General features: G+C 35.2%; 1 protein-coding gene across 5 annotated transcripts in view; it reads right to left on the bottom strand.

Moving 5' to 3' along the window:
* PHF14 (PHD finger protein 14) overlaps nucleotides 1-17,931 on the bottom strand; it is a 162,427-nt gene that overhangs the window by 123,046 nt on the left and 21,450 nt on the right. For all 5 annotated transcript variants that reach the window (XM_071429085.1, XM_071429086.1, XM_071429087.1 and 2 more), the window contains 4 exons: nucleotides 12,232-12,391; nucleotides 6,635-6,746; nucleotides 4,300-4,437; nucleotides 2,269-2,415 (listed from right to left, as the gene is read on the bottom strand). In XM_071429085.1, coding sequence (XP_071285186.1) covers nucleotides 2,269-2,415; nucleotides 4,300-4,437; nucleotides 6,635-6,746; nucleotides 12,232-12,391 — 557 coding nt within the window. The remainder of the gene's footprint in view (nucleotides 1-2,268; nucleotides 2,416-4,299; nucleotides 4,438-6,634; nucleotides 6,747-12,231; nucleotides 12,392-17,931) is intronic.

The following is a 17,931-nucleotide window of genomic DNA, read 5'->3' as shown; positions in this document are numbered from 1 at the left end:
CCCCTTCTAATAATGATAATTTGATAGGACTGTGAAAACTCACAACTGGTAGAAGCTTTGGTTGACCTACCACATATGCATTTAGATACACATTAAACTGATATTTATGTGAGCAACAAAATTTGATGAAGAGCATTTGTACCATATTTGACATACTTTTGTAGGAAGTCCTTTCTCAATGCCACTTCTCTTTATAAATGTTAAACATGCTGATTATAATTTGTCAAGAACACAACCCAACAGAAGTGAAGCAGACAAGAGAAGCTCACAATATATATTGTTGATGACATCTGTATATATGTGACCATCTGGGAGATCTACCCCAGAAGATCAAGCTGCTGCTGACAGTTGGAAAATGCTGTCTTGAGGGAACTCTATGAAGTGGCAATTCTGGCAGAAACTGACATCAACACACAAACCTTCAGAGGCAAAACTCCAGCTGACTATCAGTTAGAAGCTGTTTATTTTCCTGCACAAAGAAGAAACTAAACTAATGTGACCGCCCCACCATATGGTGTAAGATACTCCTGAGACAAAAGCAAAAGGTGTGTATATACATACACACTATGGTTAAGGAACATCTCTGATTTCAAACAGGATCACTGGAGGTAGTACTGCAGACAGTTTAACACATTACCTTGAACATTAATGACCAAGAAACAAGGCAAATATAACTTACAGGCCAGCTCTGACCCCAATGGCTTTTTTCTTGGACCCACATCCAGCAGACAACCTACAGCCACTGCTGTACAACACCAAAGCCATCAAGAGTGAAAACATGAGGTTGTACAAAACATATGCAAGTAGTCATACTTGTATCAAGCTGCCTATGACACCATGTCAAGTAACTGCACCTGCAGTTTTCAGCAGTCATTCTTCAGTTTCAAAAAATTTAATCTAAATAATTTAGATTTAAAAATTGCAGGGTCTTGGTTTGGGGAAAAGAGAAGGGAGAAAGGGAAATGCTGGGAACTTATCAGCATTATCAGCACTGCTTAATACATGCATGAAAACAGAGCTAATATGCCCTGCTGGATCCAAACTGATATTGCACAACCAGCACTTACCATTATATTGGGCAGTGTTCATATTACTGTAATGTCTCCACTACACGGGTGCATTTCACATAACTGAGAGCCGAGTATATTCAGCAAGCATTATGAAGCCAGTTTTAAATCATGCTACATGAAGTTCAATATTCCAAAAATATTTTATTCACAATTCTACAATATGAATTTGCTCATGCTCATTCTCAACAGCACAGATAATTTTAAATTAATATTCTCCTATCAAAGATCTCTGAAGAACTGGAAAGGCAATAGTTTTTTAAATAACAAGTTTGATAATATGAAACAATATTTTCTTGTCATTATGCTGTAATTCTCACTTCAGAAAAAAAGCAGATAGTCCTCTCCCATAAATTATTTCCATTATTTACAGCATCTGCTACTTTCTACAAATAATCAGGCCGGTTTTGTTTAGGTAACAAGCTGCTTTTCTAGACAGGTGTGATTTTTCCATGGAATGTAGTTCAGTCTAAGCAGTGAAGCAAACTATGCTAGAAATTCCTCAAAATCAGAAAAAATAAATAAAAGACAGACATTGAAACATGAAAGTATGCAGATTCCCTCAGAGGAATTGAAACCTTTGTATCAACAGGACTTTTATCAGTTGAGCTTCTGCAGCAACTAAACAGTTTTAAATGCATCTGTCACTAGACAGGGATATAGACTTGCCTAAGGCTTTCAGACAACTCCCACGCAGTAGCACAGACTCACTTCTTTGCATACATTATTTCTTTTCCTAGGAAGTCATTACTATGAAAACACCTGGCACACAGAATTCCACTTAGCCCTACAAATTTGGAAATTTAGATAGAAATAGAAATGCCCAATTTTTTCTGGCCTTTTGTCTTCAGAATCTTGAAGAAAATATTAAACAAAATCTATAAATTACAATGAAAAAGTAATTACCAACTTTTTACCTCAAAAGCAAAGTAGTATTTTTCAATTCAGACATGCACAGATATTTGATGTTTATTGAAATAGATATATAATATATATGAGATATAACTATATCATATATAGAGATAATTGTTCTTAGAGACCAAACCCTACAAACAGTTCTGCGAGCTGTTAAATGACCATGCACTATCAATATATTCCACATTTAATTTTCTACTATAATAACACTTTTCCCTTCTCTTAATTTCTGTCTTGTTTAATATGGATTATTAATACAGGGGCATTTGTGCCACGAATACAATACCTGAGCTTCTGGTGAAAGCTGCTTTTCTCTTTCCTGCAAGGACATTTTACAGTAAGATTGTAAAGCCAAGTAGTTCTTCCGCTTCCATTTTCTGTCTAACCTGTCCGCATGCTGTTTACAATAAGCAAAAAAAGGGTCAGCTATATCCTGTTTCAGAAAAAACAAAGGGGAAGGAATGAAAACAGAGTGAGACAAAGTAAGGCCAAAAGGCTCTGAACAGCAAAAACATTCTGGCAATCAGTTCACTTGTTCAAATGGGCATGTTTTTAAAAACAACTAAAAAATATGTTTCTGAATCAATTTTGTCATGTTGATGTAATTTACAATATAAGGTGTTTTTCCATTGTTTTCATTGCATGATCCTAAATAATTCTAAATGCATTAACGATTTAACTCTCTCCTAGTCCATCTCTGTACTATATTTGCATTCCCAGGAAAAAAATCCCAGCAAAATAAATTCCTAAATACAAATCCCTTTAACATATAAGATGTATTCATTTCCTGTTGATTCATTGTGCCTTTTAAATGAAATCCTAAAAGTGCTTAATAATTCTGAATACTATCAAACTATATTTGGTTTCTCTAATGTTTTTCCAACCATTTTGGTGGCTATACCCTCACATGATTTATCATCTCTCAGATGATTTTTTTTCCCATTTTTCATTCCATCATATCTGCACATTATCACGGCTAGGTTTATAGCAACTTCAGCATCTGCAAATCCTGCAAGCAGACTACAAATATCTGAGCCATGAAGACACATGGTTTGAGAAACACATTTAATTGCCTTTGTACTTTCAAAAGTGTACAAACAACATCATAAATCTATAAACTAAGAAAAAATTAAAGCAGTCTTTCTTCATAAAGTAATACAAATATTAATAAATTACCTGCCTATCAAATTTTCCTTTATTCCACTTATAAAACATAGACTAATAAAATTTACTCTGACTTTCCTTACAAGCACATTTTATTTTAATTTAGATTTTCACAGTATGAGACAGCTTACTTCAAAAATTAGCTGTGTCCTAAAATGAGATGGTGTGAGACCTTGATTAAAAATTTGACTGCAGACAACATGCAACAAAATTTTAAGGTGGAAAGGCAAGCAGATACATATAGCCAGAGGGAATTCACATAGGGCATTTAAAGACTCAACCTTACACATAATATATTAAGGACAACAACAATGAGGTAATGTGCTATCTTCCTATTTATCAGTCCAACAGAAGAAAGTATTTTGTGATTCTTTCAGGAATCCCTTAGTGGTCCACTGTTTTTGGAAACAAAAGTGTCAATATGAACAGTGAAAGTAATGCTTGGTTTTGTGTTACCTGTGCCACTTCCTAAGGCAAAAAACTAAACTGTGAAGGTACGAACATGACTGGCTTAATCCAAATGATATGTATCAGGATGAAATTGGACAACCTAAAAGTACTTATACTATAAAAATGAATCAAGAAGTAGGAACTTCAAATCTGAATTGCTTTAGATCATATTACAGGGAAAAAACTGTTAAGAAAATATATTAAGAAGTTATCAGGAGGTTATAAATACTTGCTTTTTATTCTGATTCCAAAGATTAATGTTACAACAAGGAAAGTCATATCTATGTACTACAATTTGAAGTAAATACTGGAAAACATACATGAAAAAGTGGCATCAGAATTGTTTTTGATTTCTCAAGTTTCCTATTTGGTATGAAACAGATTACTGTATGACACAAACAGCTAGGTAAGTAGGTCGCCTTATGTGAAGTTCAGGAAATAAAATGCCTGTCTGTATTGACTGACAGTCTGTTAAGCCAACCTCTGTGTTAACTTTCTCTGTCCTTTTTTCCAGTCAGTTTCAAAAGATGCTCAGAGATGGACAATTTGGTGAAGGCTCTTCATGTACAGTTCCCTTACTCTCTTACTTGTTACCTACCTAAAAACTTTGTTCAGGACCTACCTGTGAACAAAACAGCTACCATTTCAGGTCATCTCCATAAGCTTTCAATAGAGATCTTTTATTCCATCCTTCCATACCTACCTCTTCTGCTGCTGCTTCTGAGAGGAGGCCTTCCTTCTGAGCACAGGTCACATGGAAATAAGCTCTGCACATCCCAGCATCACAACTAATGCACACACCAGTTCTGGCAAAACGAGGATCTTCACAAAAGCTGCACTCCTTCATAAAGAAGAATGGAAAAGGCCACAGCAAATTTTTCAGGTGCACTTTGCCTAATATTTGATAATTTATGTCATATATAAAAACTAAACTGGTAGGTGACTCCTGTGTGGTACAGAAACCAAGTATGCTCCCAACAGCTGACACTACTTAAAGCTTTCTGCTTTCTCAACTCCCACTACTAATTTCATTTTCAACAATGGTAAAGTGCTTAAATAATCTAAACAGCATGTTGGATGAATTTTTATATGAACCTCCATGTACTGCATTCCCCTTCAACAAAACAACAAAATAACATCAAAGCAATTCAAGCACAATTATTTGTATAACCATGGTATAAAAAAACCACCACTCCTCAGCAAATGTTCAATGAGTTCCAAGGACAAACAGCAATAAAAGAGCAGTGCTCTAAATGACTGGAAACCATAGATACTTATGTACATGTCCTTTGATAAGCAATGGCAGAGTTGTAAACATGTGACAGTGCAGAAACAAATACTCAAAAATCATAAATATCAGTAAGGATGGTTGTGATTCACTAATTAAGCAACCATGACTTCAGATATGTGCATTCTAGGCACAGTCACTTGAAAAACAACCAACTGACATCCCCAAATACGACCTGGAAAAAAACAATTAACTAATTTTTCAGTCAGATCAATTCCTCAGTCTCTTTCTCCACAATTTCAGACCAAATCCCTGTGCCAGCAATCTAGAGAAATGAGCAGATAAGCAGGAAATGGGAACACGCCTTGCTTGAGCAGTGCTGCTATCCAGTGCATAAAGATGATCTAAAATTATACAGGCATGCATTTCCTAGACTCCTACTTGCTGAATAGAGAGCAAAGCTGTCTATCACCTAGAGAAAATATCTCCATGCAGAAAGCTAAACAACAGAAGGGAATGGTAAGGAAAACTCAGTGACTGAAGAAACTCAAAACATCACATATGCTACACTAGAAAGGCACCCTTTAGCTGTGTAGCTGCAACACCTAACAGATAAGAAATTAAATTAAAAAATCTATTATATTATGCTGGTTTTGAAGGAAGAATGTAGCAAAATGAGCTGTAACTTCCACACTTAATATAGCAAACAAGATTTACAGCTTTCTAACAGCAATGAGTCTTCTTCACCTGTACAGGTCACTTTCACCTTACTCACAGCAAGAAAAGATGCCCAAATTCTTTTCCCTGATCCTATACATCACTTATTAAAAAAAAGAGTGTTATTCATTTCAACAACCATTTGCAGAGTCTGGCGTGCTTGCCCCAACCTTTTACAAACATTTCTAAACAAGGCTAAATGCCTCAGCAGGCCCAGGCTCCTGATACAGGTGTACATGGGCTAATCCGAAGTGTTTTAGTCTATTTAGTCTACATTGTATCCATTTTTAAAACTGCACCACACATTTTCATTTAGTATTCTATTTAACAAGTAGAAAAAAATCAAGAAAACAAAAGTGACTTGGCAGAAATGAAGCTTTAGAGCTGCAGACTTAGAACCAACCACATTTCCTCACATTGGCCTGATAGACATGGCTTCTCCACACTGTCTCCATTAGCCAGACAAATAGTATTTAGCAAACTAATGAGTGCTGCCCTCTGCCCACTACAGTGGTTTTCTGTATGGTTTGTTCATGATTACTTTTGATCTGGACTGAAAACATTTACATGTAAAACAATTTTAACTTTAGAACCATGTATCAGTTCAAGATGAGGGTCCTATGTTGCTGTGGATTTTAGTAAACACTGCTTTGGAACAGCCTGTTGTATGCATACCGGCTTACATATGAACTCTAAAGTCATTCTTACTGAAGGCACATCTGCCCCTTTCTTAATCAACTTAACCTCCTATTTCTCATCTTATGAATCCTCCTTGCTTTCCATTCACATTTTGTCAATCTGCCACTGACTTCAAAAGACATTAGCACCTCTGTAAAAAATCAGGGAAACTGGGCAAAAACGGTGACAGAAATTATGGAGAATGGTGCTAAGGGAACAGACAGAAAGATGGAGGGAAGAGCATGTAAGTTGTAGGTATAACAACCATTAATAAACTTTATCTCATTTTTACTTAACCACACTACAAAATTGCTACAAAAAAGAAAAATAAAGTTGGGAAGATGCATTTTATTCTTATTACATGTTAAAACATAAAATACAGCACTTGTTGCCACTACACCTCTTCTAAACTTACCTTTGCACCATACTTGGAATAATTCATTTCTGTTAGCGTTACTGGCCTCAGCTTGTCAATATCTCCAAATGCCACTCCTGGAACATAGAGGGCACAAACAATGTGGACCCACCTAAAACAGCAGACAAAATTAGGTTACTGTTACCAACATTTTGATCCTATATTATACTCACCATTTTCAGATTTCAAAATGCCCTGTAAATGTTGCAGATGCTAGCTGAAACACTTGAAGGAAAGTAGATTAAAAGCAGGGATGGAGTGCCTATTTGGAATTCAAGAGCTCAGGCAATGAACCATGGAGTAATGCCTTTCAAAGGCACTGGGACTGCTCTGCCTGTCTGGATCATGGGCTGGGCTACCATCACCTTCACTTTCTGATGGTGCTGCCAAGGGCTCCACACACTTTTCAAGGAACATGAAAGGTGTATGAAGATTTTGATATCACTTATAAAGCTAAGGCAGACAGATATTTTCATAATGTGGCAGGGGGTAGGAAGGGAACAAACAAAATTATACAGGTAGTCACAGCAACACTGAGCTCTGAGCATAGAGCTATGAAACACTTACAACACAGCATCAGTCAGACTTTGCACTGTTAGCTGCACTTGTTAGTATCACCAAAACTAGTTAGTTTTAAGCAACATCAAGAGGACTTGCATTCAGGAATAAACACATCTGAGCTGTATAACAAAAAGGCCTATCTGAAACTCAGATAAACACACTTAGTTTACTTAGTTGTTCCCTTCTTCACTGGCCATAAAAAAAAACTACAGAGCAGGAGGTCTAATCTTCAGCCCTGAGTGGCAGAAAATGAATCTGGACCTCAGAGTATAGTAAACAAATGCCACACAAGCCTCAAGACTGCTCTTGACAGGTATCTTCTTAACCTCCTGAAGCTCTCAGCTACCCAAAAATAGCCTTGCAGCAGAATACAAATTTTCCTCTTAGTCTTCTTCTTCCATTGTTCTTGTAATGAACATTTTCTAAAAGATCCAGCTCCCACTGTCACAAACCATAAGTTAGTGACAAACTCAAAATCTGTTCTGCACAGCATGCATGACTCAAATTAACTGAGACAAACTACTGCAAATAATCTTACTGTTTTATCAAAATTCAGGAAATATTTGCTACTCCTTGCATCAGGTGGGAAAAAACTGTGATAGACAGAGGGTCAAGATTGCTACTTTTTTGTTATTTTAAGATATTCAAGAAAATGGCCTTTCAATTGTAGAGATTGTAGCTAACACTCTGAACCTATAAAGTCCCACATGATACATAATACAGCTAGAGACTTCAGACATAACTGAGCTGAAATAAGCTCAGCAAGTGTGTTAATTCAGCACTTTACAATCTTCCAGTCATTATTGTTTAACAGTAAATCTAACACTAGTGAAGACTAAAACTCTCTTCTGTTCTAATCAAATAATAGAATCTACTCCCTGTATTCAAGAAGACTCATGATGATGTGAGAAACACTTCTTGCCTTGTCTCTTTTACCAGGGATTCAGTACAGACCTGTTACCACCTGCTAAAATCTGCACCCATGCTGCTGTGCTCTTTTTCCCAATCTTCTACCACTGTTTATTCTATCTCTTCTCCCTCCTCTTTCATTTGTATGTCAATTTTAAAAATTCAGTTATACTGAATTATTCAGCAATAACATCCTGGGTTCAAGTGCACTTAAAACAGTTACTGTTATTAACTAGCTGTTTACAGAGGAGAGAAATACTGAAGTTTATGGTTATACTATTCAGGAGCTCCATGTAGCCCTGGTTTCCCAAAGGAGCACACTTCTCATCAATGGTCCTTAGACCTACAACGCTGGACTTTATCACACTCAGATTTATTAAGTTTCATGTTATTTATGAATCATACATCCTGTCAGAAATTCCAAAAAAGCAAAATATGAAAGGTTCAGTAGCAAGCTCAAAAATACATGTATGTTTCAGTCTTAACAAAAGAAAACAATGATCTTTCAATGCACAAAACTGGTGAACAGACTATTTACTTACCATTTTCCCCCAAAACAGTCCAAGATATTAACTGGATAACAGAAAAATCCTAGTAACAGTAAGAAACTACTTAAAAGCTACTAAATTGCTTCACTTTGTAAGAAATTTCCCAGTAAATCTAAGAAGCCGCTACATTGACTGATCCATTGTGTCATATCTGACAAGATTCTTTTCACTTGTGTATTTAAAAACAAGTATTTATCCTGTGGTTAAATGACTCAGACTTGGGATGCTAAGTAGTAAGTTCCCTTTAAAACATATAAACTTAAAACAATTAGAATTATATGTATATCCCAAATACACATTTATATGCAAGAACTGCATTGTTTTGCCTCCACAAATTTTATTAGTGTTCTTCACATCCACAAAATTATTTGGTCACAGCACTGTTACCATAGGAAGAAGCAAAGAAAACTTAAAGATGAGTTACAACCTTGTGTTTAAACAATCTAGTACAAATATGGCAGCCTGCTAGCTGCCAGAGAACAAGCTGAGACACTCAAGTATTCTGCCAAACTTCTTGCTGCTCAGAAAGGGAGAAAACCTCATCAGTGGTTTTATTACAGCAGAAACACTCCAGCATGCCACCAAAAATCTCTAACTGAATAATACAATGTTACATGCAAAATATCCAATTCTTCTCATTAGTATATGAAAAGTACATCTTCTGTCTGACTCCCCATAAATCCAGTGGAGGCACAACCTATCCCTGCAGGGGAGCAGTGGAACACCAGGTACCACCTCTGCCATTCCACGCTGTACCCAGGAGTGGCAATAGCTTGGCCTAAATCACCCCCATACATTTATGAAATGCTCCTCTACTAAAAAAAGCATATGTATGTGCTTAAATGCACATTCTGGTAAACATTATGATTTACTAAAATAAATACCTCGTTGACATGAGCATATTGTACTTGTTTTTAAAACAAAATTAAAAAAAAAAAAAGTAAAATACAACACACAGAATGAGACCTGCAACCCTGAGATAAATAGACTTCTTGTTTGTAAACAAAAACATCTGAATTCTATATGGCTTCTTTTCTATACTCTTCTTTAAATTAAGGTGTGTAATACAGAACAAATCTTTATAAACAGAAGTTCAGAAGTTACATATCTCCACAACTATTATTCTTAACAAAAATCCAAGGTTCTGGTTGGAGATTTTTGATAGCAAGTTTTAATACAGCCTACTAAACATACTCTCTGAAGTTCAATATAAAGATACACATCTACAAGCAGCTGCTTTCTCAATTTAATTTGCACAGTTTTTTCATGCTCCACTGGTGTATTTAATGCTGCTGCACTCTGTAGGAGTTTATCTATGATAAACCCAACAGCTGGCTGCTTGCTTCATACTGACCTTCTCAAAATGTTTTAGTATATGTCACCCAAGTATTGCAGTACTACAGATTTAAACTGCCATTTCTGTGTGATTGGCATACAAGTGCCTCATTTCTTTAACCACCTATATGTGAACTCAGACCCGAATCTTTATTAAAAAACATACACAAGTCAGTCAAGTTCACAGCTGAAGCAGCTTCAGCTGCTTTTAATACCAGTTCTAAGTATTTTCCTGCTCATTTATTTAGCTGCACATGTTTTAGAAGCTTGTAATTAAGACAAATTGGGTAATCAAAGAAGAATAATCTTCCTTGTTACTTTAGCATCCATTTAGCTTGGAGCAATGATGACAGATGTTGATTAGGAAGGAAGAAAAACTCCATACTGAAACAAGGACAGAATTTATATTTTTGGATAATAGCATTTTGAGAAGTAAAATTTCATAAATTCACATTTATACTTGTGAAACAGAGATTAATGTGAAAAGGCTTCTGCTGAGAAATTAAGCACCTCATTATTCTAATTATTGACCTTTCATGTAAAAAGAGAGAAATTATTCCAATTCGATTATGAAGAGAAACTGACTAGGTTTGCTTTGTGTTATTTTGAGCACTGATGCATATGGAGAATTTATTTTTAAAAGGTGGTAAGGGGATGAAGAGCAATGGTGAGGCAAAGGAATCTGTTACTCAGTAGTGCCTTCCTGCTAACACATCAAGAAAAGTATTGAACTGGATTACAGTTAACTGAGTACAATGGAAACATAATAGACACTGCCCCAAGACCCCACTCCTAGTCTATAGTGCCCCCCTACCCATGAGAATTCAAATTTATAAATAAATAATAAAAAGAGAGCACCGGAATGCTCATGTATTAATAATGTCAACTAGTAAATAGCAATTGGTATTTGTTTTTTTCCCCAGTATATAACCTCTTCATCTGGGAGAATAAACTCATCCAGGATAGCAATATCATTATTATCCAGCAAATAAAGATACAATAACAATAATAAAATATTGTGATAATGCCCACTGTCACCAAGGCAGGCATGTGCTTCTGCAAAGACAATCAATGTAACAAAGAAAATACTTCCAGGTTAACTAAAAGCACACCACCCCTTCACAAGAAAAAAATTAGGCAATTATTAAAATGCTGACTTATAATTTCTACTGGATAGCACGGAAAGTTATATTTGTAGGGCTTAAATTGTTTGCAGAACACAGGAATAAAAAGGTTGAAATAAAATTTGCCAGGTGATATCAAATCTTACATTTGCTGTTACACAATTGACCTATAGTCTTTAAGAGTAATTTTCTTGCCTATAGAAGCATTATTATCAAAACAGAAAACAATTGGAAAAGCACAATTTGCTTAGTTGTGTAAAGGCTTTATAAGGAAGATGCACATACACTCTTAAACCTACTACAAACCAGAAACAATGATCTGAACCCTAGAAGTATTAAAAAAGCACTAATACCTCCAAGACTTAAAATTATTCACTACAAACCTTGACTCATTTGTGTAACTTTTTTTTTAAGCTTATGAAAAGCCCAGCTTTCATAAGCTGAAAGCTTTACTTTTTACCACACACACGCAATTTATACAACCATAAAGTGTATGGAAAAAACCTTAATTTTCATGGTCTATTTAAAAAAACCAACCAAACCAAACCAAAACAAAAATAACCAAAAAAAAAAAAAAAAAAAAAAAAAAAAACACCTAAAAAAACAACACCCATGAAACCATGCAGCAAAACCTAGCAACACTAAGCACAAATCAGTCAGCACTGATAACACAGTTTTTGCCTTTAGTACAGATAATTACTTTATCACTAATGTGTATATCTTAATTTATTTTCAAATGTGACAGGAACTGAAGACATCATGAGAATTAATCTGCATAATCTCAAATTAGACATGAATTCAATCCTAAAAAGAATATTCTCAAAAATCAAGAATAGAATCTTCATAATTCTAAATAATCATAATATACAAGGTCTGTCTGAATACCTTTAGCACATCCTCAATACAATTTTGTTATATACTTCTGTTATATACTTTTTCACATTGCCTGGCATTACTGATCCAGTCCTTTGCTCTACTAAAATAAAAACATGCAGTTTTTCTCCCACCTACATCCTACTTGAAAGTAGGATGAGCAGAGTCTCTACAAGGTATAGGAAAAAACCCAATCTTTTAAAGGTAAGACGACACCAAATTCAAAGCATCACTTATTCAGTCTTACCTGCCTGCATCAGTCTCCTTGAAGATCCCATCCTGGTTGGGACACAATTCACAGCTAGGTGTGACACCACATTTGCATGCATCACAAAACCAAGGCTCTGTGGAATTTTCTGAAGCTGAACTCATGATAGAGTCACTCTCTCCATCAACACCATAGCAACCTACACACAGGACAAATGGAAGATCAATACAAGAAGAGACAATTGTAGAAGCAGCCACTTGCCAGTTATGACTTCAGAGGGAAACATACACATATAGATTGAGATTCGGGGGAACAATTCAAGAGAAATACTGAGATACTCAAGAAAGTTTACAATTACTTTTAAAATGGTTATGGTTAGAGCAAAATTTACATTTTAAAGCGATTTTTACATTTTACTTTACATTAAAAATTTTACATTTTCCTTTACATTAAAAAGTCACCTGTTTTATATGATTGTATTAGATTACAACTAAAAAACAAGAAGAAAGAAGACTGTTTCACTCTATTCTTCTAGCTACACTTTGTGTTCTTACAGAATATCCATTAGGAAAAAAAGTAAGAAAACAAGTCTTGAAGCAACTAAAGATTTTAAAAAAACTCCATGCATTTTTTGAGTAAAGAAATGTATTTCAAGAAAAAAGCAACAAGCTCTTCTCCCTGAAAATTAACATTTTTTGGAGGGAAGGAAGAGTGCTTAGATTTTCTTCTAGAGGTTCATTATGTCAATAGAATCCAGTCAAAAATATACACTCCACTTTTCCACTTTGCATTCAGCACGCAAATCAACTACAAAAGAATATACACATGAAATAAAGACTATTTACCTACTTTATGAATTGTAGAACTGACCTTAAGAATCCTTGTGCAACTTCAAAACCAGAGTATAGTTTGTGGAGTACAAACTGACAATTCTGAGACACCACAATGGTGACTGATGAAATATATATATATTTTTTAAGCACTCTCATTTGTACCTGGTTTTAAATTATAGCTAGGCTCAATCATTCACTTTCTCCATTCCTCTTCAGTACAACTAGGGTATTCTTTATGACTGCTTAGGTGCCTATGCATGCTCAATTACCACAAATTTAGGAAAACAGTGTCTTTAAAGTGATTTGTTACTTAAATTTTGCACAAGTGCAAATGTTGTATTAGTACTACTACGAATGACAAAAAGATACTAAAGCTAATCACCACAAAACTGTTTTTTCATATCCCACATGTTGAACATTTAGCTGCTATTCAATAAGAGAAAAAATACCTAATTGTCAACACTTAAAACACAGTGAAGACTTTACTAAAAAATTACATTCAGCTATTTATCAAATGCAGCAATCAAGTCAAAATTTGTGCTTTCAAAGCAGTAAAATTACTCAATTGTGCAATTAAATAGCAACATGATTTTTTACTTTGTTCCATTACCCGCTGGCTGTAATAAAATAGCAACAGTGCTCCAAGTCCCCTTGTGACAGAAACAGAGGTCTGCATAATATACTGCAACCACACTCAGGAAATAAGCAACACTGCAGGAACCACTTAAGAAACATAGTCTTCCATTACAGGATGAGCCTCATCAATAAGAATTCAAATAAGACGACAGAATGTTTCTTTTCATAATAAAAAGTGTTCTAGAATGAAAGGACAAGTCATGTGCAGAAGTGCATTCACAGACAAATTTCATTAGGGATATACAAGATCATATAGCTCATGCATAGTCACTCCACCTTCCTTATAATGTGGTATCAGCTTAAAGCAACATTCCACAAAGTATTTTTTTTAATTCTAATAATACAATTTTGAATAGATGCCAGCAAATCTCCTTTTCAGCAATAACACTAATGCACAAACACATGGTCCATTGATATCATAGAGCTAATGAACCTATTAGTAATTCCTTTAGACTTCAAAACATTTTAACATTTTCTTAAAAGTACTTACTAAAAATTTCTTAACATTACTGATGAAGCAATTCTGTCCTCAATCCACATGGCAAAATAAAATCAGTTTCTTTCAAACGCTGATGCTTCTTCACCAATTGAAAGTAATTAGATTTGCTTTTCTAGCCTAAGTGCTACCAGTCTACTAAAATTAGAATGACCTCCCCAAACTGTCTTACCTTCATTCTGAAATAGTTGCTTTATAATACTTATCAGTCATTTATACCTGATCGTTTTTATCCTTCCTCCTAGAAAATGACACAAATGTGCTGCAATTATTTAGATCCTTATAACATGTGTTGGCATTAAACATTATTTCTATAACAATACAAACATATGTCATTTTTTTAAAGTGGGGGGAAAAAAAGTCCATCTTCTTAACCCAATTTTTTTGCCCCAGTTTCTATATAAATCTTAGTGACATCTTTAAAGAGTTCAAGATCTCTGACAGATAAGGAGACATTTACTCTTTTACCTACCCAGCATTTAGTAAAAGCTAAACACCACATTGTTACAACTAAAAGGGGTGGTCTTTAGCTGGAGAAAACAAACTAGATTATCATTAATCATTGCTGATAAAAATATCAAAACAATCTGGTCCACCACAAAGCTGAAGGAAAGGAAATCTAGCCTGTAAGACTGTTGCTGACCTGGTATATACTGCCAAATAAAGCTGCTGAATCAAACAATACAAAACCTGCAATACAAAAAACTGCAATACAAAACCTTGTTGGCTCTGAAGCTAGGTTTCACAGAAGATACTTTGTAATTGTTCTTGAGTGACTTCTGGTAAGAGCCAATTTCAGTATACTCTAAAGTCTAAATAAATCATGAATATAAATATAAATTAAATTTATCATTTTAGAACCCTTAAAAGCTGACTACAACAAAGGTTCAACTTACTACTACCTGCCTTATTTTGCCATGCTGGAAAAATTATTTTGTTCCTATTAACAAAAATTTTAAAAAGCATTATTTTCATGACTTCAAAATGCATAGATATGCAAATACAAAGCTGCTACTTGGTAAATCATTCCATCCTATACTGAATATCAATTTAAAGTTGATCAATCCAATGATTCTGAATGAATTATTGGGAATTGCTGGTGTTGGAACAGAAAGCAACCTAAGGGCTTGCTTAGTAAAAGCACCAGGAGGTAATCTTTAGGCTCCCTCTAAAAGTAACCCAATTGTACAGACAGTATGACTACTTCAGGCCTGAAAGGACAACAGGGGGAAGGGTACAGAACCTGTAAAGGACATTTTTGGTTCCAAGTATTATCACTGCACCTCTGACCTATTTGGTATTAAGTCAACCAGCTGCCCCTTTGACTGGAAAATACGCTGAAGAAAATCAAGTAACTTTTAAACGCTTTGCTTAAAATGCATGCTGCCTTTCCTTAACATTCACAAAAATTCTGAAGTCTGGATCTTCAGAACACCCCTAAGAGCTCCTTTTGAACTTAAGTTCATGAAATCCTCATGCCTGTATACTCTTAGATTTCTGTATGATAAATCCATTTCTGACACCTCTTTGAACACCATTAACACTAAACAATAAAACCAGTTTAGTGTAATACTAACCTATGAATTTAAACACATGAAATTCAAGAAGGTAAAATTTTCACACCACTTACTAGAGTTCCATTAATGCCATCTATATATTACAATTACAACCAAGTTGTCTGTTGAAGGTATGTCATTAGATACAGAAAACAGACCTTTTTATTCCCTAATTTTGATGTCATTTTACTCTGCCAATAGCTTATATTTTCATGTGATTGTCAATAAAAAGAAATTGCACACACTTTAAAATAATACCATTAAAACAATTGTTCTGAAATTTATACCACTGAGAGAAACAGAAGTAGAGACCTAGTTCTTTTTGTGGCTGCAGCTGGTCCTCTGTTTCTCTGGGAAGGTAATTTTTTTGCCAAAGAGGATATCTGCATGCACCAACTACATCTAGGTATACTCTGAAACACAAACTCTATGGTAAACCCTACGTTTGCAGAATTAAATGTTGTGAGATCACAGTATTCAAAATATATTTCATTCAAATTTTAATTGGTCCAACAGTATAAAATAAATACATTAATAATTTCATGCATCATAAATTCAGAACAATATTTTTATTTAGTAAATGGAGAGTACTGAAGTATGTGATTTTGAAAAATGGATTTTTATACCAGACAGCAGCAGACCACAGTAAGGGGCAAAATTAAAATGCAGAAATGTTTTACTATACTGCAGAGCATATGGCAACTACACTTGCTTTTAGCAAGAGAATTTTTACTCTCTGACACACACATCAAAGTACAGTAAGAAACAAAGATAGGAGATGGAAAAGAAAGTGCTCAAAAAATGTAGAACTTTTCTCATTTAACTCACAGCAACCCAAGGACAACAACTGGCAAGCATGCTACCTACACTTGTGGCACATGCTACGATGTGTGCCAGACATCTTCAGACACACTGCAATCAAGATGTCAAAAAAACTGACAACACAGTTGGAGGTGTCCTGTTATTACAAGATCTTAGCACAAATGCGTTTATCCAAAATGACAGATTGGTGTCTAAAGAAGACTTTTATAAAAAGAAATGACAATTATCTTCATACAGAAGTAAAAATTCTGAAAAGCAACTATACAAATTCAGTAAGAAAGATTTTTTTTCTCGTTTTTGTGGAGGGGGAGAAAGAAGATGTGACAGGGATAGGCTGATATGTGAAATGAGAACACATTTTTAATTGATGGACTTATTAATTAATTACAGGCTTTTCAAACTAACAGATGAATGCATTGTGTAAGAGTGGGTATGAAATTAGCATTACACATATGCTACTTATGCAGCTTTAAAGGCAGTTACAATTCAAACCAGTTATTTACTCCACTAACCATAGATTTCTGGACACATGTCTGCAGTGCAAAGACAGCTTTTGGACAAGTGATGGAGGCCATGCAAGTGATATGAACCTCACAGAGTAAACAGCTGTATTAGAAAGTAAACTGCATTTCTCACAATCTCAGAACTTGTCAGCAAGTCAAGTAAAGGTATTTATTAAAGGTCCATGACTTTAGGTCTGAATGAAAACTCCCCACTAACTCTTGGCCATGTTGCTCCCTCCATGTGAGCTCTGACACAGTTGTTCCCAGAGGAGTTATCATCCCTCTTTTTCCATGGAAGACCTTATGTAACAGCTCATTAATGCAAGCAAGCAATCCAACAGGAATACAAGTCACAACTCAAGAGGCATCTGCTGCACCAGGCCCTCAAAAGGAAAAGGTGGTAGCATCAAATACCCAGAAGGGAGCCCTGGTGTCCAGAAGTAGGTTTGACTCAGAGGAGTATTTTCTCAGCTAATGAATAACTTCACTTTAAAACTGAGGTGTCTGTCATAGAAAAACCTCTCTCAGTCACCAGAAAGGTTCTGTGGACAGAAATTTCCACTTGAACAGAGCACCAAGGCATAAGTCAAGTGTGTAGGACCCCCTCCTGGTGAAGAAAACGGTAGTCAACAAGGAGAAGGAGAAAATAAGGTCTTTGGGGGAAGAACAACAAATTGTCAATATCATCATTATGTGGGACTCTGGGTGGGACACCAGTAGGGTGTGAAAGGACATAATTATTTACCATGCTATAGAGAAGAAGAGAAAACAGGCTCATTCACAATACCACTTGAAATTGTACATAAAAACTATGAAGAAAACCCCTGCGGTATTCCACCAGCTTGCTTTGGGCATTTTGGAACAAATCAGATTGCAGGAAATTGGCACATTTC

This window comes from Agelaius tricolor, unplaced genomic scaffold (assembly GCF_023055355.1).
Source record: "Agelaius tricolor isolate 1412-34295 unplaced genomic scaffold, bAgeTri1.0.p SCAF_6, whole genome shotgun sequence".
NCBI lineage: Eukaryota > Metazoa > Chordata > Aves > Passeriformes > Icteridae > Agelaius > Agelaius tricolor.
Note: the sequence above shows the minus strand (reverse complement) of the source record. Positions and strands in the feature narration are given on the sequence as shown.